Source organism: Cynocephalus volans, chromosome 1 (assembly GCF_027409185.1).
Source record: "Cynocephalus volans isolate mCynVol1 chromosome 1, mCynVol1.pri, whole genome shotgun sequence".
In the NCBI taxonomy this organism is placed as follows: domain Eukaryota; kingdom Metazoa; phylum Chordata; class Mammalia; order Dermoptera; family Cynocephalidae; genus Cynocephalus; species Cynocephalus volans.
The window spans coordinates 52,112,078-52,137,693 of NC_084460.1; the positions used below are offsets into that span (position 1 = coordinate 52,112,078).

The 25,616-nt window shown below is 39.8% G+C and overlaps 1 protein-coding gene across 2 annotated transcripts in view; it reads left to right on the plus strand.

Annotated features, from left to right (window-relative positions):
* The window catches only part of RAB22A (RAB22A, member RAS oncogene family), a 47,918-nt gene extending 22,955 nt beyond the window's left edge, over positions 1 to 24,963 (plus strand). The window contains exons 3-7 of one of the 2 annotated variants that reach the window (XM_063106291.1): positions 9,852 to 9,933; positions 17,945 to 18,016; positions 18,106 to 18,212; positions 18,850 to 18,959; positions 23,688 to 24,963. In XM_063106291.1, the coding sequence (XP_062962361.1) occupies positions 9,852 to 9,933; positions 17,945 to 18,016; positions 18,106 to 18,212; positions 18,850 to 18,959; positions 23,688 to 23,785 (469 nt within the window). In that variant the 3' untranslated portion in view covers positions 23,786 to 24,963. Of the gene's footprint in view, positions 1 to 9,851; positions 9,934 to 17,944; positions 18,017 to 18,105; positions 18,213 to 18,849; positions 18,960 to 21,506; positions 21,584 to 23,687 lie in introns of those variants that run through there. The other variant, XM_063106298.1, reaches the window with a different exon arrangement.
* Positions 24,964 to 25,616: the final 653 nt, after the last annotated feature.

The window sequence follows — 25,616 nt, forward strand, 5'->3', positions numbered from 1 at the left end:
GAAGAGGTTGAGTATAAGGCAGCAAGACTACAGTAGGTGAGAGGGGCATACATGGAATTAGACTGCCAGTTTCTTATGTCATTCACGAAATAGTATATTATTATTTGGAAATAGACTGAAATTTAAAGATGCATGTTGTAATCTTTAGAGAAACCATAGAAAAAATAGACACACAAAGAGGTATAACTAAAAATTCAATACAAGAGAAAAGATACAATATCAAAAAAAAATGGGATTTATCCAAAAGAAGGCAGAAAAAGAGCATCAGAGAAACAAATACCAAAATGGGAAACTTAAAACCTGCCATATAAATAATTACATTGAATGTCAATTCTCTTATTTCTGGCTTTATTTTTAATAAACTCCATGGTTTGCCTGGGATAGGGACAAGAATTAACTAGAAATGGGCATGAGGGAACTTTCTGGGATTGTGGTAATGTTATTTATCTTATTGTGGACAATAGTTACATGAGAATATGTTGTTATATTTTTGTAGACTCCATGATACCAAATATATCATGATGTCTGTGAATATGATATTTGTGACAGTTTTAATGTTTTTACTGTCTTTGTACCTTTTTTTTGACTTATTGTGTTGGCTAGACCCTCCAATACAATGTTGAATAGAAGTGGTAAGAGCGGACATCCATGCTTTGTTCTTAGGGGATAGCTAAAAATTAAAGAATAACAACTAAAATGTTGGCAAGGATGTGGAGCAACTAGAATTCCATGCATTTCTGGTAGGAGTATAAAATGATGTGACTGCTTTGTAGACTCTTCTATTTTCATATTAAGTTAAACATGCATCTACCCTATGACTTAGCATCTCCACCCTTGGGTATTTACCCAAGAGAAATGAGAATATGTTTACAAAAATAAACTTGTACAAAAATGTTTATAGTAGCCTTATTCATAATAGCCGAAAACTTGAAACAACTCAAATTCTTCAGCATAAGAATGGGCAAAGTGTGATATATTCATATAATGGAATATCATGCAGCAGTAAAAAATAATGAACTACCAAACAATATAGATGAGTTTCAAAAACATTGTTAAATGAAAGAAGCTAGACACGATAGATTACATATTTTATGATTCCACGTATATGAAATCCAAAGACTGTCAAAACTGACCTATGACACAGAAGTCAAAAATAGTTTGCCTGGGTCAGGGACAAGAATTAACAGGAAATGCAGTGTTCGATCCCTGTACTGGCCAGCCGACTTTAAAAAAAAAAAGAATTAACTGAAAATGAGTATGAGGAAACTTTCTGGGTTACGGAAATGTTGTTTATCTTATTTTGGGCAGTAGTTATATGAGAATATGAAATGTCAAAACTCATTGCACTGAAAACCTGTATTCTGCATTTTATTGTACATTAATTATACCTCAATAAGATATATATAATTTTGCAAAGCTCCATGTTGTAGGTGCTGAAGTTATTCTTAGTTTTCAGATGAGAGAACTGAGGTAAAGAGAAGTTAACTGACTTACCTAGTGGTACACAGTTGGTGGCAAAACTAATAAACAAGGAAGGGTAGTCTGGCTTGCAAGTCTGCGCTCTTAATCAGTGTGCTCTTGCTTCATGCTGTTTGGCCCAGCAGCTTACTCCCAGGACTTTGCCCTACAGATAAATTCATTTAAGTTCCAAGCAACAAAGTAATAATAGTAGAAGGTTAATACTTGCAGCATTGTTGGTTAGTAGGGGTCTGAGTATATAAATTATAGTGCAGTTACTCAATATAATATGATATTTTTAAAGCCGGCTTGAGAAAACTTTATGTACTTATGTCAGATGATCTCCTAATTGTGGTGCAGAGTGAAAAAAATTAAAGATATATAGTATATTTACTATCTGTGTTTTTAAAAATAATAAAGGAGGATACAAAGGAAACTATAGGTACATGTGCATATATAAATCTAAAGTATTTCTGAAAGGAAACCTAAGAAACTGGTAAGATCAAGTTTCTAGGAAGAGGAAATAGATAGCTGGAATGGGCAGGAGGGAGATGTTTCAGTATACACCTGTGTTGTACATGTTGGATATTGAAACCTATTCAAAAAATTAAGGAATACAGTTACAATTTGGAAATGACTCAAGTAGTTAATCACACACATGGTTGCCTGAGCTGACAGAAGCCTGTCTCAGTCTTGCTGAGAATGCTTCCTTTTCCTCACCCAGGCAATACCCTGTGGTTTTATGTGTTATTCTCAAACTGTCCCTTTTGCCCCTTCCTACCTATCAACCCTACCCCACCTTCCTCTAGTATTGTGTCCAGGGGCCACTTAACTTGCTCCCCTTCCTTGCTACCGTTTTCTATCCAGTTCTCTCCATCCTGGCTGTGCTCTCACAGTGCTTAGTATTCCCCAATTTTTGCCTACATATCTATGTCTGCTTTTGCCCTGTAAGGTCCTTAAAAATGGAGGTGCATCTCACTTATCCATGGGTTATTAAGGACCTGTATCTGGGAGAGGGACCCCAAAAGTTTTGGCCTGCTTCCAGAGTACACCGTCTCAAACAGGTCTGATAGCATAACCCTTGCCTTCACTCAGTGGCTCCCCTTCCAGAACATGACATGTGAGGTGATTTTAGATGGTACACAGATGAGCACTTTTTAATTTCTATTGTTAAGTATTTTTTTATCTGTTGGGGAAAATAAAACTAGTCCATGAAACCTCTGGCCTTTTAATTTTACCAATATTATTGCTTAGACAAGGCTCAGTTTTAAAAAGAGATTTTTTGAAATATCCAGTAGTAATACAAATGGATCACAGCTGCAGCAGAAGAGGCGGCAGTGGAGCACTGGCCCCTGGGGAGATGCCAACTTACAGGGGAGGTTCTCGTTGCCAGTCCTCTCCAGCTGTCCTCCACCTGCCTGGGCCCTTTTCTGCAGTCACCTCACTGCACTCTCCACCTCATCCAGTCTAATCCTGCACATCAGCCAGGCTGCTTCCACTACACTCACAACTCTCTGCTTTGGTTCCTGCTGTTGCTCTTTATGGAGTGTGACCCCTTTGGGTCCTCATCCTATCTGCTGGGCAGATTCCCTTGACTTCAAGTTTCAGCTCACACTTCACCACTTCTATGAAGTCTTCCCTGGTGTATTTGTTTCCTCTTGCTGCTGTAACAAATCACCGTGAACTGAGTGGCTTAAAAGAACACAATTTATTCTTTTACAGTTCTGGAGGTCATCAGTTTAAAATCAGTTCCACTGGCTTAAAGTCAAGGTATTGGCAGAGCTGATTTCTTCCAGAGGCTCTGAGGGGAGAATGTTTCCTTGACTTTGCAGCTTCTAGTGGCTGCCTTGGCTTGTGGCCCCTTCCTCCATCTTCATGACCCACCACTTCAGCCTCCACTTCCATCTTCACATCTCCTCCTCCTTAGGCTCTGACTCCTCCTGGTCCCTTCTGTAAGGACTCTTATGACTGTGTCATGCCCACTTGGGTGATTCAGGATCCTCTCTCCATGACAGGATTCTTAATCACATCTGACAAGTCCCTTTTTGCCATGTAATGTTACCTATTCACAGGTTCTGGGGTTAGGGTATGGACATAGGGGAGAAGGGACATTATTCAGCCTCCCATGCCTGGCATTGCCACTGTCCTGTGGACTTAGACCTGGCTTTACCTCTCAGCTCCCCCATCTCTGTCCATCCTTCAGGTATCTCATAGAGCGTTTGCCTTTGATTATCTGCTCATCTGACCAGTGCCCCAGCATGAGCCTCTGAGGGCAGTGATGGTTTCTTGCTCATCTTGCCTGCCCAGTGTTCCTGCCATACCGTACAAGTCCAAGCATTTGAAGGAGTGAATAGACCGCCTGCTGCAAGGTGGCACTGCAACACTGTAGTCCAGAGCACAGGCTTGGGGTCCTGCCTCCTGGCCTTGTGTCCTGGCTGCACCACTTACTAGCTGTGTCCCCTCAGTGTCTTATTCGTACAGTGGTGATGAAGAATCCAACCCAACCCAGAGGCTCACAGTAAGGATTAAATGGGGTCACACATGTAGAAGTATGAGGAGAATGCCTGACAATAATGAACACTCAGTCAAGGCACTAGTTTTGTTATTGTTGATTTTATTGTTTATGATGTGAAAGGGTGTGTGTTATTTAGGTTATTCTTAACAGACTTAGGAAAGGGGAGGCTAAACTCTTTGTTATTTAGCTTATGTTATATTTTCCATAATTATAAATATTTTCCAAAAAGTCTATAAATCGTGTGACAAAAATGTAAAAAGTAATAAAGGATTTGCTTGGAATGACCATGAACCTGTGGAACAGTCTGTTCTGCAGCCTCTGGCTTAAGTGAGTAGTGACTGCGTAGGAGAAAGCATTCTGCAGAGAGTAATAGTCAGCCCTGCCTCAGAGAGGGAGAGTTTAAAGGAAGGGTTGAAGGTGTGTGTGGCTGTGGAATCACAGTAAGTAACTGAGTTCATAGGTAGTCATAAGACTCTGGTGTTTTGAAGACATTCTGACGTGAGACAGACGTGCCCTACATTCAGCTAACTCTCCCTGAGCACCTGTCAAGTTGCTTGCACCTTTCTAAGCCTCCCTGAAGGCACCTTGCTGTCTCGATTAGTTCTTCCAATAGAGGAACTATTAGATTCCATGTACCTTTGGTCTTTTTATGTCTCAATTTTGGTGTATTTGTGGTGTTTTCTTTTCTTTTTTTTTTTTTTTTGTCCTTTTTTGTGACCGCGCTCAGCCAGTGAGCGAACCGGCCATCCCTATATAGGATCCGAACCCGCGGCGGGAGCGCTATTGCGCTCCCAGCGCCGCACTCTCCCGAGTGAGCCACGGGGTCGGCCCATTTGTGGTGTTTTTATCAGTGTATATAACCTAGAGATCCAAGTGTTGTTTGCATGAGATTCAGAGTGTTGAGAAGTTATGGTCCTTTGTTAATTTTAAAGTGTATGGAATTAGTCATCCTCAAAAGGCACAGTATACCATCATGAGGATGACAGCATCTTGTGTGTCATTCAAACAACAGGGCTTGCAGTAAACAGAGGTCCTAGAATGTGTTGGCCAAGCACACCTGTGTTCCAAGAGAGCTAAATAAGTCTACTGCAGGCAAAGAAAAGAAATTTTTAAAACACCTTGTAGCAAGTATTCTTATTGGGAACACGTACTCTGTCCAACAATCATGACTGCTTGGTGTGCATGCAAGTCATATTTTTAGAATTCCCTGAAAAATGGAGAAGTCTATGAAAGGTATTCCAGCTTTTGGGAATAATGCTAGTAGGGATTTTAGGTTAAAGAGGTAATAAGATCTGCCTAGGCAGAGTGAAGAGAGACGGTTTAGTAGTGGAAAAGTAAGGTTATCAGACAAGAAAATGGCAGGCTGGAAAATAAAAATGTATCATTTGAATGGCAGGAAGTCATTGCCTGTTTTTCAAAAAGAAAGATATTGAAGTTATCTTACCCTCTGCATCATTTAACTTGAGCCTTATAGAAGTGATCCTAGAGTTCAAGTGACAATGGGAGGGAAAGATTGTTGTAGTCCCGCTCGAAGATTAGGGTCCAGTTTATGAATTTACTTCAGGGGTTGAGGTTCAAGTGTAGATTAAATGTAAAATAAAGAACCAGGCAGCTCTGCTACAAAATTGGATGCAAGTAACAAAGGATGGAGAATAGTTGCAGACTAGTTTCTGCTCTGTGGAAGGCAGACTGTGACTGAGAACTTGGAATTTGGGATGATTGTTGGGGGAGAATGGAAATAAGCTCTTTCTTACCATGTTAAGTGTGAGATGGTGATGAAGTATGTAGATTGTATAGTTAAACTAGTCAATCAGATGTGGAAAAGTGCTGTCCTCAACGGGTAAAGACCTGAAGCTATGGAAGGAATTCGTCCTTGAGTCAGGTAGGAGGCTTTCTGCCCCTGTGCTAACCCAGAGCTAGCTAGAGACCACTTGGGAGAGACAACAGGTAACACGCTCTCCTGAGTCTGACCCTGAGTCCATGTATCACCACTACATACAATAACCAAATCCAAATACTGAGGAGGAGGTGGAGGAGATGGTTCTTTCAGATATGACAGGCCAGTATTTCAGTCTCTCAGAAATCAGTAGTCATGGCACCAAAACACACACACACACACAAAAAAAAAAAAAAAAAATCAAGAGAGATGCCTGTTGCAGTAAAGAGACTGTGGGGCCCAGGGGAGGAGAGGGGAGAGAGGTGTGGTCATCTCACCATAGTCACCTGAACTGGGAACTGGAGGTATGACAGAGTGAACAGCAGAGAGACCCCGTAAAGTGCCATAACTTCTTCCTTAGCAGAATTCCAGAAGTCTGAGTGACCGAAGAACACAGTGGTTCTTTGCTGCAACTCCTGGATTTTATTTATTGCCTGATGGCTAGGGTAGGGGTAGGGGCTGGAGCTGGTGACTGAGCAGGAGAGGGAGGGCAGGAAGGACATCCTCTGGGAATAGTCAGCCCTGCGCTAATAGAACCACTTACCTCTTGCCCTAGAGGCCACATACCTGGCTACAGTTGAAGAGCCAAAGTTTCCTCTAAGCTCAGCTCGTTAGCTGCACTTCAGTAGTACTTCTCACTTTATGCTTCAGAAAGTGCTTGACCAAGACACCCTAGAACTGTTGGAGTAATAGATAGCCAAGTAGCTTGTGGGCAGCACGGTGGATGTTTTGTTAAAGTTCTAGAATATCAAGGAGGAGGGAGATGAGGAAGATTACCCGTATTACAGAGGAAGAGCTATAGCAAGGTCCTTACCCTCATGAAGCTTACAGTTCTCATGGGTGAGTTAGACATTAAACAGGTAAATTAAAAAAAAAAAAAAAAAAAAAAAAAAAAAAAGGATTGGCCAGTTAGCTCAGTTGGTTAGAGCATGGTGTTGATAAAACCAGGGTCCTGGGTTCAATCCCTGTACCAGCCAGCCGCCAAAAAAAAGAAAAAACTATAAATAAACTTATCAGACTTTGTAGTAGGTGTTCTGAAGACAAAATGGGATTATGTCTTGGGAAATAGAGCTGCCTGCCTCGGGTGGATGATACAGGCTTCTGTGATCCTTGACATTTTAGCTGAACCTAAAGGGTGAGCAGCCAGTTGGAAAGTATTCAAGGAAAGGAGCAGGAGCTGGGAAGGAAGAGACAATTGGAGGGATTTGGGACTGGGAGTAGATCAATTTGATGGCTGCAGTGGCCCGGACAGGATGTACTGGCATCTTGAAGGGTAGCCGTGATGTATGAGTCAAAGAAAAGACATCTCTGACTCAGCCAGAGTCTGAAAAGTGGAAATCACAGCTGGTGTGAAGGGAAATTTGTCTGTACTTGAGTTGGGAGTGTTGACTGGGGAGCTTGTTGGAAGTCTTAGGGTGTATAACTTCTGTTTTCTCTAAAAGGGCTGAAATAAGCTGTTGCCCTGAAGAGGAGAGTAACAGGAAATGGCGGAGAGCCAGAAAAGAGGCATAAGAATGTGGAATAATTGCCGTGTGGTATGAGAGAAGACCTGAGAGGTGGGCCCAGCTGACAGGGTAGAATCTTCATGCTGGTCCGCATAGCTTTGTCATTTTCCTCCAGCAAGACAGCCACGCTACCGTTGGGTAGAAGAAGCAGGTGGAAAGGCTGTTAGGGCTTTTCTGGGTGGCTGGGAAAAGACAGACAAGATTGCTAAAGAACTGGTAGTGTGGTCAAGTGATACTGGTGATTAAAGGACAAGAAGCCAACAAACGTAGACCCAAGAAGAGAGCTTGGGCACAAGAAGACCTCAGGGCAGACAGGAAGGAGGCGTGGTGAGAGTGATGATGGACAAGACCGGGAAGGGTGGTCCAGGGTCGGAGAGGGGGAGTTGGGTTTTAATCCTTTAAGGCACTCCCATTACATCACAGCTGCCATTTTGTTTGCCTTTCTCCTGACTCAGTAATAAGTCTGTGTGTTCATTAAAGGGAAACGGTTGGCAGGTAGGTTGAACTGTAGTGAGTTGTGATTCCATGATGAAGCATTTCCTTTTAATTATTGCATATACCTTTCTCAGCTTTTTGTCTACTTGAAGCATATTTCTTCTCTTGTCCTTTGAGCAGTCAAAATAGATGTGTTGGCTCTGTTAATAGGCTTCTGTTGGATGCCTGTTGTCACTCTTAAATGTAACACCATAGCCATAATTGATGGAGAGTTGAGTTGCAAGCTTTTAGAACTAATTGCAAAGTCTAAACTAAAACATTTCCTGGAGCTGCCTTTAATAATACCTTGTATAGATATAGTGCTTTACAATTTACAAAGCACTTTTACATACATCATCTCATTTAATCTTCACAATAAACAATACTTTTTGAATACTTAGATCTTTCCTAAGTGAGAAATCGCGTTGCACATCCTGATTTAATCATAGTGAGTCGCCAACGGTTCTTGATACAGTAACCACTTATCGAGTACCTTCTATACACAAAGCACTTTACTAAGGATACCAAAGGGTAAATTTTCAGTAGATAAATATTCAGTAAATAGTGCCTATCCAGTAAATGTGGTCTTGCTTCCTGATTCACGTTCCCTTCCTCATTTGCAGTCACCATGTTGGAGGCTGCTTTCTGTGCCATAAATTTATATAAATATTGCCAGGAATTCATTGTATCAGAGTTGAAGTTTTTAAAACTAAGGATTCTGATATTCATCTAAGCTCAGTGATTCTTCAGAAAGCCACTCTATTCAATTTCAACTTGCATTTTCTTGAAGATTATCTGTTACTTGAATCTCAGCAAAAATATGTCAAGCTCTCAGCATATCTGAAAATGCCTAGCCATTGAGTTCATTGTTCTGATTGGGGTGATTAAGGTATGATTCAGAAATACAACTTGGTCCTTGGCCCCAGAAGGCTTATTTTCAAGTAGAAAGGAAGACATGGTCATCTCTGGGTTCTGCTAGCCAGACTGGGATGTGTTGAGGAAACTGGGAGACAAAGGACTTCCCAGGAGGCTACCCTTTAGGTGAGGTGGGGAGCAGAAGGTAATATTAGAGCCAGAGCTAGTCCAAGGGCAGGGTTTCTGAACCTGTGTCCTGGAGCCCCCAGAGTATCCAGGCATGTGCTCTGGGCCACCATGGCTCCTAATAAAATACACAGGCTTTGAGGTCTCACTCAGGATCCTCCAAAAAGTATGGGAACCCCCCCAAAATAATAGAAACCCCTGCCTTCAAAGCTCCCTGGGCAGAGTGGCTCCCTCAAAGTGAGCAGTGTGACCTATGAATTCCTTTCGCCATCTGGGGCTGGGTGAGGCCCTGAGGTCTGATGCTGAACTTCAGCTGAGAAGCCCACTTTGTCAATGAAACACAGGTGGCCACTGGGGCTGCTGATGACGAATCAGGTCACCTCGGTACAGGTGTCGCTTCTCTAGGCATCTCCCTACTCCTTGTTTGGCATTGTAATTTTATTAACTGTAGCGTTACACTAGTTCTTACTCAGCTATTTATGTGGGCATGTGGTTTGAGAATTGGGGGAAGACAAGCCCAAATGGCCTAATATTTTTTACGAGTGCACCTATATCCTGAACACACTGTTTTCTTAGAAAGTCTTTCCATGATAGCATCTTTTTAAATAACAGCTTCTGTGTTTTACAAGGGGGGCTAATGTCTGGATTACCAAAATATCTCTTGGTTCATTTGGTATGGAGCTTAGGCAATCAAAAACCAAAGAACTCTTCCTTCTTTGTGTTAGGCAGATGTGCCTAATGCTTTTTGACAGAGAATATGCAGCTAGCATCCAAACATCCCATAAATATTCCAGAGAGGAACACAATTAGGATATAGTATGGAGCTGGGACTTTGAACATTAAGTCTAAGTGATATTTCCGACTGGGGCTGGCAACGTGCTTTAAATAATTGTATTCTGATCATTTAGGTCTCTCTTTATAGGGCATCTTTTATGACCAAGACTGTCCAGTACCAAAATGAGCTACATAAATTCCTAATCTGGGATACAGCTGGACAAGAACGAGTAAGTCACTGTTTCATTTACTCTGTGTTTTCCTGAGGCCCAAATTAAAGCTCCAACTAAATTGTCAACATCCCTGTCATCACACGTTACTCACTTCTTGTCTGTGCGCCAGAGACACGTTTATTTTCATTTGCGGAGGCGAGCCTTTTTCTTTTCAATTAGAGTCACAAAGTACACTGATGGAGAAAGTGATAATGGGCACTGAGGGCATTTTTATACTTTTTAGTGTCTTAAAGTAAATGCTGACTAACAGGCCTGATAAAATCCCACTCAGAGCATTGTGTGTAATTTGGGGCTCCATCCTCTAGTAAAGATGTAAAAGAATTCGTGGTAGAAAGAGTTAAGCACAACTCATTTATAGCTACCTTTTAACAGCAAAAGAGGGAACTTTACGCATATAAAGTTTGAGATTTAAGTGAAACAGATGAGCTAACACAGAGCCTTGCAATAGGTACTTAATAAATGCCTGATGATAAAATTGACCACAGTGGTTATCTGCTTAAGGAAGAGCCTGAATCGGAAGTGGAGGCTGGGCTGTAGCAACATGGTGCCACATGGGATTTGTGGACACCCACCCAAATTGGAAAGGGCAGGGAGGCAGGGAAGGGAGCAGACATGTACCTGCTGCCTCATCTTCCCTCTGTGCACTAAGTCCGATTTCCCTACTGAAGGACCTCTGGCAGCCACCCCAATATTCAGCTGCCATTTAATTTTGTTTTCAAGCAGTGCTATCGAAACAGAACATCTGATGGATGCACAGTGCTTTCTTAAGCTCTTAAAAGTATCGCAGAAGTAATCAGGAAAAATAGTCTGTCATCACAGTCTTATCTAAGACAATATAGATACTGTGTGTAGTATAAAATCTGACAAGAATCATCACAGACAAATGGAAGGAAACAAAATAAGCCATTACTGTTGTCCTAGACATAGATATCATACATTTGTACAGATTTAATGTCTTAAGTTTGCTCTGTTTGGTTTCTTCTGTTTTTAATGCTGGATGTCACACCCTTGTCCAATTACTTGTTGAGATACGTCTGCTTACATTCTTCCATTCTCCACTCCTCCTTTGCTTAGTTGTGCATCTAGAATGGGGCATTTAGGACAGCTGGACCTTTGCTAACCATCACTCTTCCGTCCTTCAGACATGTCACTTACCATAGCGTCCTCCTGATCATATCTATAGGCACAGCCCTAGGATCTGCCCTGTTAGCCACAAACTCATGTGGCTCTTCCTGCTAGTGACATGTGTGCCCTTTTATTGAATCCCAAGTTCCAGTTACCCTTCATATATGTTTGATGATACAGCAAAGCCCTCATCATAAAGAATCAGGCTATAACATAGATTCCATTATGCTTTGAATCAGAGCACACTGGTGTATAACATCTCCTTTTTATGGAACATGAAAAAAGAATAGTACAAAGGTGTACACTTCTCCTTCCTGCTAGCATGGTAGCCTGATTCCGTGAAGTTTTGTAATTAGCCAGTTTGCCTGCCTTTTGTTTGCCCACTTTTAGTTGGTTCTGCTACTGGAATAGTTGCTCTGAGATGTGAGCCTGCCTCCCACTACCTGAAGTACCTTCACATAGCCCAAAGCAGCATAGGAGATTCTCACAGGGCCAGGCCACAGGACAGGGCACTGAGCAGGAGGCCCTACGTTGGGCAGACATCAGGAGAGGAGCATTGCCTGGCGAACACTCATTCCAGTTGGTTGTTCCTGGGCAGGGCACAGGTCTAGGACTGCTAGACCGCAGTACTTAAGAAAAGCTAAGCATCTGACACCTAATTACACATTGTTGGAAATGCTGCAAGGGTCACGCAAGACATGTCTGTTCTTGTTTAAGCACTGTCTGTTTGTTCTGGGCAAGGCCTTCAAGGCTCTGAATGTGCCAACCTCAGCCAGACTCTGTGTTTTCACCTCTTCCTACCAATCTGCACCAAACTGCTTGTAGTTCTCCAACATGACATCCAGTTTTCTACCCACCTATCCTTCCTCCCTTCTTTTGCCTGAAAAGAATTCAGCCTTCAAAACCCACCTCTGATATCACCTACAGGGGCTTTCCTGACCATCCCTGCTGTTCTCAGATGAGTAACAACATTGCCAAACACCCGTGTTGCCCAAACCCAAATCTGGAGGTCATCTGTGATTCCTCCCTCACCCGCAGCCCTCCACACTTACTCCATCAGTGTGTCCTTAGCTTCGTTTTCTAAATATAGCTCAAATACATTCGCTTCTCCACCTCCACTTCTAGCACCCTGGTCTCAGCCACCTTGAATTCCCACTCAAGTATTCCTTTAGCCTTTTAACAAGTCTCCTCCCTGCTTTCCCTCTACCCAGCCCCCACCCATGTCACTTTTCTCATAGGACCCAGAGGAATCTTTTGAAAACATAAATCAGACGTGTTTATCTTCCTGCTTAATACCATTCTGTGACTTCCCACTACTCTTCCGATAATAGCCACATTCAGAACAGAGGCCCACAAAGCCCCACATCACCTGCACCACCCTGGGCCCTTCTGTCCATCCTCCCTGTTCCCCAATGAGTCCCAGCCCACTGGCCTCCTTGCCCTAAAGCCTTCACATATGTCATCCCTTCTCACTGGAGCTCTTTCTTCCCTCTATTCCACCATGACCAGCTGGCTCCTTACCAGCCTTTTGGTCTCAGATTAAATGTCACACCCTCAGGGTTTTCCCTAACCCCCTGTACCTAAGCAGGGCCCCCAGTTCATTCTCCATCACTGCCCTTATTCATTTTCCTGAGGATACTCACTGCAAGTTGTAATTAGATATCTGTCTACTTATTTTTGTTGATGGTCTCTCCCACCAGATGTGAACTTCAAGAGCTGGGACCACAGTGTCTTGTTCACTACTGTATTCCCAGTGCCTAACACAGAGTTGATGTTCAGATATTTGTTGAGCAAATCAGCAAATGAACTCTTTGGGGTATTCCTTTATCTCCTGAACCGTCTTTGATTGCCCTCACCTATGGGATTTTCACCTGTTTCCTTCCTTATTTGCCTTCCATTAGTCTGTGAGCTCCTTGGGAGCAGGGACTGTCTTCATGTCTCTGCTCTCAGCCCCTTGCACATGGTGTTGATGCCAGTGGATTAATGTCAACCGATTGTCAGCCCTACTTAGGCACAAATAAGGACAAATCCTGTACCTATTTTTACCATGTGAGTAGTGCATGCCTCAAATTACAAATTTCTGGTGTTTGCATGTTTAATATTTAGTTCTCTGTAGTTGTGAGATTTATTATGGAACCAAAATTCATCATAAAATGAAAACCGTTTTTGATGAATTGACCATTCAAACATCCTCCCCGTTTTACCTTAGCATCTGTTGCCACACATAGTATTGACGGATGGGTTGTCCTGTTGATGATCCAGTTGCAGTTGATTGCAAAGTGATTTCATTAAGTTGATGAAAGGGATTTTGGAGAATTTCTCCAATGTTATTTGAAGCCCTTGATGATAGGGATATTGTTAAATGAAGAGAAAAACACTGATCAAGATGAGGACATAAGCGCTTCAGAAGATAATGATTTGTGTATCAAAGGGTTAAGAGGGGCCTAGGTAAAATTGATGGAGCTCTCAATTATTTGTGTAAAAATTACTATTTTTATGATAGGACTATGAAAGTCAAATGTGAAATGAAGGATCATATCATGCTGATACATAGTGTTATCAGAAGATTCTCAGTCAAGTTATCAATCAACTTTGATTCTTTGTTCATCCAGGAAATTAGCTCCTGGTTGCAATAATAAAACTAAGTTTTTTCAAATACTGGGTAAAACAAAACTTGTTTTTATGATTTTAAATTTATTTTCTCAAGATAGAGCCTTTGTGAGATCTTTTTGTCCCTCTTTGCTATCCTGAATGAATTCATTTTAAGTTACCTTTTTCCATCAGTTATCCTTCACTAACAGACTCCTGCAGTAGTGTTGAGACAGACACAGCACTTACGTCAATAAGTCCCCTAAATACGTCTTGTAAATACACCATAAATGTAGCAAAAGCATTTCAAATACCTGCCATCTGAATGTGATGATATAGTAGAAAGTGTCTTAACCAGAGTCTAACAGACACTGCGTCCAGTCCTTAAAGATTTATATCCCTGCATCTTAATGTGATTTCTCCTGATGGTTATTTCCACAAAGGTCAGAACAGTAAGAAGGCACAGACTCATTTACTGTCACAGTAGTCATGTAAAAAATTGTTCTCATATTTAAAATCAGAACAAATGTAGTGGCTTAGTATCATCTAGAGCTGGGGTCAACAGACTATGACCCACAAGCCAAATCCAGCCTGCTGCCATGTTGGTAAATAAAGTTTATTGGAATATAACCACACTTGTTAGTCTATGGCTACTTTGACTCTACAATAATAGAGTTGAGTAGCTGCAGCAGAGATTATGTGACCAGTGAAGCCAAAAATATTTAGAGTTTGAAGTTTGAATCCAATCCTGCTATGTTAGAGGGGATTGGTAAATACTTTGGGCATTCCACTGAAACTTCAAAAAGATCCATGCCTTAGTTGTAGTGACTGTGTCCTAGGACTGAGGGCAAACCCAAATAGACCCACCCTAACAATGTGTAAAACCAACTTTGGGATGATTAGTCAGTAATTTAAGACTTCAGAGAAGATAACAGAAACCAAAGTCTACGGTCTGCACTGACCAGTATGCAATCAGAATTACTATACATAGGAAGAGATAGGAAAATATGACTCAGTGAGTAGAAGAAAACCCCAAAGTTTTACCATTGTTGGAATTTGCAGGTGCAGAATTTAAAGCATTTATTTTAAATGTGTTCAAAGATTTAAAGAAAAGTAGTCTCAACTACTTAACTACAGGTGGGAAATCTCACACAGAGTATGAAAATTAATAAAGAATAAAATGGAAATGCTAAAACTAAAAGCTGCAATATCTAACATGAAAAATTTATTAGATGGATGGTAGAATAAAGTAACTAATCAGAAGAACAGAGAAAAAAAGATTTAAAAATATGAACAGTCTTAATCCCACAGGGACAAACTTAAACAATCTAATAACATATGTATAATTGGAGACCCAAAAGGAGTGAAGAGAGACAGACAGAAATTTCAAGAAACAATGACTGGAAATTTCCCAAATTTGGTGAAACATATCAACTCACAAATCCAAAGAAGTTCAGCAAACTTGTAAGTACAAAGAAAATCACATCTCAGTATATCATAATCAAACTGCTGAGACTGAAAATAAAGAGAAAATCGTGAAAGCAGCCAGAGATAAGAGACACATTATATACTTATACAGGGAACAAAGATATGAATGATGACTAACTTCTCAGAGAAACAAGGGAGACCAGAAGCCAGTGAAACAGTATCTTTAAAGTTCTGAAAGCAAGAAACCATCAATGTGTCAAAATTATCTTTCAGATATGAAGTCAAAGTAAGGACATTTACAGAAAAACAAAAACGGAGGGAATTCCGCAACAGCAGTCCCACGAAATGTTTCAGGTTAAAGAGAAATGACACCAGATGGTAACTCAGATCCATAGGAAGAAGCAGTAACCACTGGAAATGGCAAATATGGAAATTATCTTTTTTTTCCTTCTCAGCTTATTTGAAAGACAGCTAGCTATTTAATTTAAAAATAACATTGGCTTGGGCCGAGCCCGTGGCGCACTTGGTAGAGTGCTGCGCTGGGAGCGCGGCGACGCTCCCGCCGCGGGTTCGGATCCTATATAGGACTGACCGGTGCACTCACTGGCTGAGTGCCGGTCACGAAAAAAAAAAATAAAAAATAAAAAATAAATAAAAATAACATTGGCTTACATAGTTTATTGTATATGTAGATTTAAAATATTTGACAACAATAGCGCAAAGGGTGGTGAGACAAAAGGTATTAGGCTCTTGCCAGGTTCTGATATTTTACATGAAGTGGTGCATTTTAAACTCTCCGTATACTGTAGAAAAATGAATATTGTGGTTATATGAGCAACCACTTAAAAATTAATAGAAGAAAGTATAACTGAAAAGCCAATAGAGGAATTAATATAAAAAAATCAAATACTAAAAAATATTCAGTCAATGCAAAAGAGGAGAAGAAAGGAGGAACAGAGGAATTTTAAAAGAAATGGGGCTAATATAAAAGAAATAAAATGGTAGATGTAAACCCAAATATATCAGTAAGTATATTAAATGTAAAGGAACTGAATATTCCACTTAAAAGGCAGAGATTGTCAGATCTCTGGATCACAAAGCAGGACCCAGTTATGTGCTGATTAAAAGAGGATTACCTTAGGTATAAAAACAAAGATAGGTTTAAAATAGTAGAATGGAAAAAGATTTTGTATGCACCTCATAAACAAGAGAAAACTGCTATGGTTATGTAAATGTGAACAATATAAACTTGAAGACAAGGATTATTGTCAAGGTTAAAGAGGGACATAAGAAGAGTGATAGGAGGGAATTTCTGTGTTGTCAGAAATGTTATATATCTTGGTGCATGGTGTTTACAGGAATGTATACATTTGTCAGTTTATCAAATTGTGCAGTTAAAATCTTTGCTTTTCTCTATGTGAATTTTACCTTGCAAATCTGAATAAAGAAAAAACCTCGTAAAGGACATTGTCAACATAAGGTCAGATGAAAGCTATGCTATGGCCTTTGTTCCATCTGTGTGCTTCTGTCTCATTTTCTCTTAGGCTATGGAAGTCAATACAACATTTTAAGTCTTTTTCACCTAATGTGGTTTCTTTTTCTGTACTGCTTTCTTGCTTATAACCTTTATTTTTGTTTTCTTCTCTGTAAAACTTAACGTATTATTTTATTGGAAGTTAGCAGGCTTTCACCCCACAGGTGGGGTGTTTTCACAAAGACTAGTAAAAGTTTGTGTGTGTGGACATCTGGGTCTGGCGTTTAGTTTCACATCCCCCCATACTTGCACAGTTCTTATTCATCTGTTCACCAGTTCTTCATTACCTACAGTGTGCCAGGTATCGGGCCCCAGAGGAAATGGTGTGCTAAACAGACATGCTGTCCTCCTTCGTGGAGCTTACAGTCACAATTTCACTTTCTTTTGTGAAACTCAAATTAATATCAAAGTTTAAAAGCCAAAAGGTTAAACTCATTGCATAAGAACTTACAGAATCCATACTCCTTTATGTGAATTATGCATGTGCACCAAGTGCTTCCCTTTGATGCTAATTCCTGCCTTTGTTTGGGGGTAAGCCACCAGAAACAGAGCAGAATGCGAGTACAGTGGTGTCAAATTGTATGCAGAGGTCAAGGCTTCAAAGTCAGAGTACAAAACAAAAATCAAGTATAAGTACAATTCTTGTATTTAAACATTGGTGTCACGTTTGGTGGGTGAGATGCTCACATGGGGGCATGTGCCTAGGAATTGAGGTTGACTGGGGAAAGAGCTTCATGGGTGGGAAGAAGCTGCGTATACAGAGTTAAGTTCACATAAATGAAATATGTACCCAGCATTTGGGAATTGCCACATGCATGGAGATATCAAAAAAGCAAGTTGCAAACTCATCCAAATAGTGAATGTAAATGTGCACTCATTTCTGTAAACAATCAGCATTTAGATTACAGGGTTATCTTTACGACACCCAAATGCAGCAGCTTCTCTGGAGGACTGTTTACAGCATTATTTTTATCTCGGTGATAGTTTAGGAAGCCAAAGTTTAAAGGACTATTGAACAAATGAATTTGGGAATTATAACATTGAGTTCAATTAAAAAGCCTTTTTAGCTGAAACAATTGTTTATAGCACCATATTTAATTCCTATAAAACTGTATCCTAAACTGTCTTCTGAGAGACATTTCAGTGTTACATTAAAAGTTTTTGCCTTTGGTAATTACTGGTTCATTTGCTTTAAAGCATCATGCCATCGTCTTTGGTTTAAGAGAAAGATTACCTTTTGTGCAAGGATAATGGGTTTAAAAGTCTTAGTAAAAAAAACATATTTAACCAGTTTTCACAATTTTGTTGTTTATTTTTCCCCCTCCTCTGCAGTTTCGTGCCTTAGCACCAATGTACTATCGAGGGTCGGCTGCAGCTATAATCGTTTATGATATCACAAAAGAAGTAAGACTGCATATAGTTTTCTTCAGACTATTTTGAAAACTCTCTTTTAGTTGCTTAGATCTCCAGTTGCTGTCCCTTTTGTGTTACAGGAGACATTTTCAACATTAAAGAATTGGGTGAAAGAGCTTCGACAGCATGGCCCACCTAATATTGTAGTTGCCATTGCAGGAAATAAGTGTGATCTTATCGACGTAAGGTAAGTTATTAGAACAAGAGATCGTAATGCCGATTATGTGTTCCTTTCCTTAATAAGTAATATCCAATATAAGAATCTTTTTATTTTATCTCTGACATTGGAGAAGTGCTTGTTTTGTGGTTAGAGTCCTGAAGTTTCAAACTAAAATTAAGATTTCAATATAAAAAAAAAAGATTTCAGTCATTTGGAGCTAATTATATTATGTATATAGACAGGTGTGTAATTTACTTAAGCATTGGTCACATTGCACTTGACATTATCTGAGATCAGTGCAGCCCCCAGGCTCCCATAACAGAATACTTGAATGCAGAAAGCACATTTATTGGCAATTTCTCTAAATCACTTCCATGATTCCCAAAGCAAGGGCTTTTTTTTTTTTTTTTTTCAATTTTGGGGGTAAAGAAAACCCTGCTATTTCCTGGTCATTCTATTAGATACATTGCTAGTTGTACTGAGTTTTAATTTGTTTTGTTTAACCATGGATGTGATCTAATTAGGAGGACCACATGTCAGGGCTTATACAGCAGCAATTCAGGACATCCTTTGTCATTATAAATCTGGTTAATTCCTGGGTAGGTGGGGCTAACATTAAGATATTAATGGGTAGAATTTCTGATTTGCAATTGTTGCCTTCCAGAGAAGTCATGGAGAGAGATGCTAAGGACTACGCCGACTCCATTCATGCAATTTTTGTAGAGACCAGCGCAAAAAACGCGATAAACATAAATGAACTCTTTATAGAAATTAGTGAGTATCTCTGTGCCTTATGTGTTTCTCTGTGCAGAGCAACTTAAAACAGAATTACCTTCTTGGTCAGAATTCCAACCTTACTAAGAGTAATCTAGTCTGATAGTGTCCTCAGTGAAATGAGATTTGAGAATGTAAGAGTAACAGCCAGCTTTCATATCATATTATAATTGTTGGAGAGCTGCTGCCTAATGACTATAAGCCTTCTAGAAAGAATGTTGCTACTGAATAAATACTACACAGGGCATTGAGTCAAGGAAGCTGTTACCTCTCCCTCTTTCTCTATTTAAATGTGTTTCAATTAATTGTCCAAGATCATTGAAAATGAACAAAATAAATAAAGGGAAATGAAATGCAGGTGTAATTCCACTGTAAGAAAACCCTCAAAAATTAATACTAGGCAAATGAAAGGTAAGATCTCTTTTCCCCCCTTTCTCCCTCCCTTTCCAGAAGTGTTAATCTGATGACACTAGATGGGAGAGAGTCTGCTGCATACCTTTGGGATCCTCTACAGATTGTATCTGTGTTTATTCATTTCACTGAAATTCATCAAAATATTTATTGGGAACTGTTCCAGGCTCAGGGGAGACAGTTGTGAAGGAGGTAGATGCAGGCAGCCCTTGTTCTCTTGGAGCACACGTTCTGCTGAGGGAGACAGTGAACACCAAATAAATGGGATCATTTCAGATAACTATCAGTGATATGAAGAAAATAATTCAGGATGAAGTAAAAGTGTCTGCAGGTGATCAAGGAAGGCCTCTCTGAGAAGGTGGTATTGGAGCTGAGGTGTGATGGAGCAGACGCTACAGAGATGTGGGGCTAACTGAACGTTTCAGACTTACTGATGAAGAGAGACAGCTGTCACAGCCCGGTGTACTTATCCATCGAGATCCACTGTGTGCGATCTGAGATAACTGAAGCTGGAAGGGCTCTTGGCCATCACTTGTAGGAGAGGGCATGAACTCCAGTGCCGGTCAGGGCCAGCAGGGACGGCCCACGAGTGGAACAGGCCTGGGAGAGGCCCTGGGGACCCTGACAGCTAGCAGGTCAGGCCCATCTCCAACAGTTGGGGCCACACTGGAATGTGGGCCCCTGGTTGCCCAATTGCTGGGACTGTCTTTATGGGTTTTTTTACTGTTTTGATTTTGTTTTGTTGTCTTTAGTTTATTCAGAGAAACTAGAAGTCTGGATTTTTATGTACCTTGTTCTGTTGCTTAGATTTGACCACTAATTCAAATACTTTCAGAGTACTTTGCAGGCCTAAGGAGCCCACCTGCTGCTATATACGGCCAGTGGACTGGGGGTTGCATGCTCTAGGCCAGCCACTTCATCTCAGTGATAAAAAGTTGTGATGCTTATTGTTGTCTAAGATGTAAATAGCAGGTACCCAAGATGAATTCTTGAAAGGCAGCATTAGGCCAATTGGGAATTTTTCACAGTTCAAGCTAAAATATGTTAAGTGTGTAGTGTTCTGAGTACATTAACATTAGCGCTGTTTCTTTTAGTGTTCTTTACTACAGTGGTATTAAAAACAGGAAGGTAGTGAACTTTAACAAAAATGAAAATTCTTATATAAAAATTTGTATGTACCTACTCATTTTAACTGTGAAAGTAAAAAAATATATGTTCACTAATATTAGAAAAATTGAGAGAGATGTAGAGTTTGTTGTTCACTGGGTGTTGCAAAACTGCATGAGCACAATGCCTGGCATGCTGACGTTTTATTGACGTGCTATATATATATATATATATATATACACACACAGAAAAGTGTACATATCGGAAGTACAGAGTTCAGTGAATTTTTACAAACTCAGTTTTTATTCCTGTGCTTCACACTCAGGTTGAGACATGGCAGTTCCTACACCCTAGGGGTAACCACCATCCTGACTACTAACTCTTCAGATTGGTTTTGCCTGTCTTTGTTTTTGTTTTGTTTTTAAGAAAACATGTTCTATTTACTCTTTTGTGTCTAGTTTCTTTTGTTGTACATTATTTAGATCATATCATTGCATATACCTGTAAATGATGTGTGTACGAGTCAAGACTGGGGGTAGGGGATGGAGAATATCCACAATTTAATTATCCATGCTGCTATTGATAGGCATTTGGGTAGCTGTTTCCAATTTAGAGCTATTACAAATAGTACTGCTCTGAACATTCTGGTCACGTCCTTTGGTGAACATCTGTACACATTTTTGTTAGGTTATTTATACCCAGGAGAATGGCTGGGTCATTGGGTATGCACGTTTTCAATATGACTTTACCACCAAGTACTTTTCAAAGTGATGTTTATACCAGTTGACATGCATACCAGTGGTATTTGAGAATTCTGGTAATTCTCCAGCTCTAGTGGATAGGTGGTGATCTGCATTTCCATGACTGTTAATGAAGTTGAGCACCTTTCCAGATACTCATTTACATTTGTATAATATCTCAATATGCTCTTTTGTGAAATGCCTGTTAAGTCTTTTGCCTATTTTCCTATTGGGTTACCTGTCTTTTTTTTTTTTTTTTTTTTTTTTTTTTTGTCTTTTTCGTGACCAGCACTCAGCCAGTGAGCGAACTGGCCGTTCCTATATGGGATCCGAACCCGCGGCGGGAGAGTCACCGCGCTCCCAGCACAGCACTCTACCAATTGCGCCACGGGCTCGGCCCGGGTTACCTGTCTTCTTAATGTTTTCTGGTTTTTATTTTGGATATGAGTTCCTTGTTGATTCTGTGTATTGGAAATATCTTCTACTCTGTAGCTTGACTTTTCATTTTTGAATCATCTCTCTTGATGACCTGAAGTTTTTAATCTTAACATAATCCAATTTATTCTTATTTTTCTTTATGGTTAGCATGAAGGTTTTTGGTTGCTGTTTAAGAAATCATTGCCTATTCTCAGGTTATGAAGATGTTCTTTGCTTTCTTCTAAAAATATTATTCCCCCAAATTATTATGACAAATTTCACAGATGCCTCTGTGATACCAGCTGTATTTGTGTATTTGTTTATTGACAAATATATAATGACAAAAAGCTTTAGTGAAGCTTTTTAACAAATTTGTAATTTATTCACAGCAGTATCTGTAGGCATTTGAAAAGTTGTTGTAGGGCGTACTGGGCAACGCTTTCTCATCCATGTAAAAATGATGCTGTCTGCTACCTACGTGGATTTGCAGACTGCTCAGATGGTGGAGGCTCAAGTCTTGGCAACTGAGGACCTGAGAGTTGGCAGAGATTCCTGTCTTAACCTTGGTAATGTCAAAAGATGTCTGTGTCCATTCATTCCATGTTTACAACATACCTCTTGTGCCAGCTACTGTGCTAAATAGAGAATGGAAACACAAAGATGGAGAAACAAGATCTGTTCCCTGGAAGAGCTTAGGGTCTAATGCAAGGGAAATAGTCATGTAAACAAATATGTAATAGTGTGCTGCTTGTGTCCTGATTGATTTTAGTGTCTGAGATGTTGAAGAGAGTTAAGAAGTAGGAGAGTGTCAGGAAAACCTTTGTACAAGAAGCAACCCTTGAATTATCAGTCAGGTAGGTGGACAGGTGATTTAAGGTTTCTCTCAAAATTGACATTATGCTTCATGGAGCAGTAAAGTGAAATCTGTTCATTCTCATGCATTGTTGGTAGGAGAATAAAGTGGCACAGCCTCTTCAGAGAGCAATTTGGCAGCATCTGTCAAAATTTAAATAGCACGTCCTTCTTGAATGTGTGCTGGGTAGACACTGGGAATACATTGTATTTGTCAGACAGTTACCCAGGAGTAGAATAGCATGACCTAGCTCTCCTCCACCTGTTAATTTATCCTATACATACACTCATAGGTTCACAAAGATGTTTTTTGCACCACTATTAACAACATCAAAATATTGGAAACAATCTAAATATCCATCAATAACAAGATGGTTAAATAAATTATGGTACATCCATACAATGCAGTATTTTAGACCTATTCAAGCCGCAGCTCTTTATGTACAATGATGGAACAATTTTTAAGATTTTTTTTTTTCTTTTTGGCAGCTGGCCAGTATAGGGATCCAAACCCTTGAGCTTGGTGTTATAACACTGCACTCTAACCAACTGAGCCAGTCGGCCAGCCCCGCAAGATATATTAAGTGAAAACAGCAAGGTGGACAACAGTGCATACTGTTTGCTCCCAGTGGGCTTAAGAAAGGGGACGTGATGTAAGCACACCTGTGAATGTTTATACCTGCCTGTCTCTGGAACGCTGCACAGTGGTGGCCTCTGCCATGAGAGAGAGGGACAGGCATGTTCTGATTGAATTTTTGTAAATGTTTATATTTATTCAAATGTTTACTCAAAACAAAATGTTTTTAACATGTAATTTTTTTAATTAAAAATTTTTTATTCTGTGTGATGTCCTTGTTTGGATCCTGGGACAGAAATAGGACAATAGTGGAAAAACTGATGACATCTGAAAAAAGTCTGGAATTAATAGTGATGTGGCAGTGTTGAATTCTTCATGTTGACAAATGTCCCAAGGTGATATAAGATACCACCATTAGGGGAAACCGGGTGAGAGGTATACAGAAACTCTTTATATCATCTTTGCAACTTTTATGTAAATCTAAAATTATTTCAAAGTAAAAAGTTTATTAAACCTCTTTTTAATGAAACCTGTCAAATTGCATCTGCAAAATTGTTGTATCTGAGAATGAACAGATTTAGAAAGTTAAAGGTCATTTCCTTCTCTCCTCTCATCATGGTTTAGGTCGAAGAATTCCATCCACTGATGCCAGTCCGCCATCTGGCGGTAAGGGCTTCAAACTCCGAAGACAGCCTTCAGAGCCAAAGCGAAGCTGCTGTTGACTGAGCCTCAGCCTCTCAGACTTGGTGATGAAGTAGGTGGTCCTGAAAGTTACCAGGAAGGCTGGAGTCCTTGCCACCAGTTTTCACCTAGCTGGTCTTGAGTCATCTTTGTGCAAAAAGGACTCATAGAAATTGACAAGTTCTGTTCTCTCTTTGAAGACTGCAGCAATGATATTTCAGTCTGTGGACTTCTATTATGTAAAGAATCTCTGATGTACAAAGGGCCTACGTCATTGGCTTTTGACCTTGCTGTAAAGGAACGTATAATTTTATGGATGGTAAGATTAAATTGTTGAGTAGTTTTGTAATCAAGATTTTATGTAACATTTGTAAAGGGAAAATTAGCACTTTCGTGTTTCTTGAGGGAAAAAAAGACCTTGTGGAGATTATAATTTCCTTGGTTTCCCATTACCACTGTTAGAAGTAGTTGTATCATTTAAAATGTGGTAAGATATCGTAAGTGGAGGCATGGCAATTATTATTTGAAGTTAAAATGAGTTATCTATAGGACTGATGGAAACAATTTCATCTCTGCCATTTCTAAAGCACTTTTTCATTGAATATATGAGTCTAGGATACATACTGTAAATTAACAACAATAACAGCAGATGCCTCGCTCACCCTGGGTTTGCTTCTGGCCCTGTCATATGAGTATGTCACCAAACACATTATTGGCACCTTTTTTAAATAAGCTATCATGATCAAGATGGTGGTGGTAGAGAAGCTGTCTGAAATAAATTGAATTCCATGTGTTCTAAACTGACTGGCAATGGTTTAAAAAGGAGGAAGAAGAGAAAGTATAGAAAGTGGTGTAAATGCTGTCAATTTTTTTATTTAATCCAAGTATCTTGGGGAAAAACAAGTATCTCTTGCTTAGCATATGTAAAGTTGTAGTCTATATTTATGAGACTTTTGCTTAAAGATTATAAATTATGTAAATACATTAATAAATTCTAAGTTTCATTCAACAGTCCATCTAATCTTGCACCCAGTCTTGCATATGTCCACTCATTTTTCAGCCTGTCCTCGGGAGACTCTGAAGCACATTTATGTTGTGCATAGGCATAGAGCATTTAGCTTGCAGTCTCTAAAGATTTCTCTGCCTTCCCTTCCACCCACCCCTCTTCCCTCCAAATCCCATCTGGAAATCATAATAAAGACATATGCCGCTTTGACAAGCCTGACTAGTCCTTACTAGCCTTGGGGTGAAAGATTAAGCTCCAAGCTCTAGTCATTTACCTGATCTTGGTAATAAGTTTCTTTTAGCTTTTACAGCGACCTCAGACCAACTGTTTTGAAAGCTTTCCTTGTTAACAATTTAGCTTATCTTTCCGTTTCCTTTATTTTCCCCTGCCTCTGTTAGTGGTTAACACTCTTTTCCCTCAGGGAGCCTAATGAGGTTTTTAATATAATCTAAAAATAAAGCACTGAAGTGAAGTTGGTGAAAATTTGTTCCTTGTCTAATTTGGCACCCTTCCAACCTGAGTATTGTAAGGGAAGGAAATTTACAAGATTAAATAGGAAATGAAACAGCTTGAATTTCAAACTAAATTTTGTTTTCAGAGCTATCCTTAAACTGAATAGTCAAAACTTTTAAAAACAATTGTTATTTCTTTGTGCCCCCCACTTGATATGGTAGATTTTAATGGGAAAATTATAACTCAGATTAAGTAAAAAATGATCCCATTTTCCCTGTTGCATATCTTAAGCATTTGAAATTGTTTTATTCTCATTGAAACCATATAGAAAGAATGTAGTTAGCAAAAATTATAATATTTTGTTTAAAATATGTGTGGACTCTATACCCCCTGGAATCTTGCTTCCTACCCAA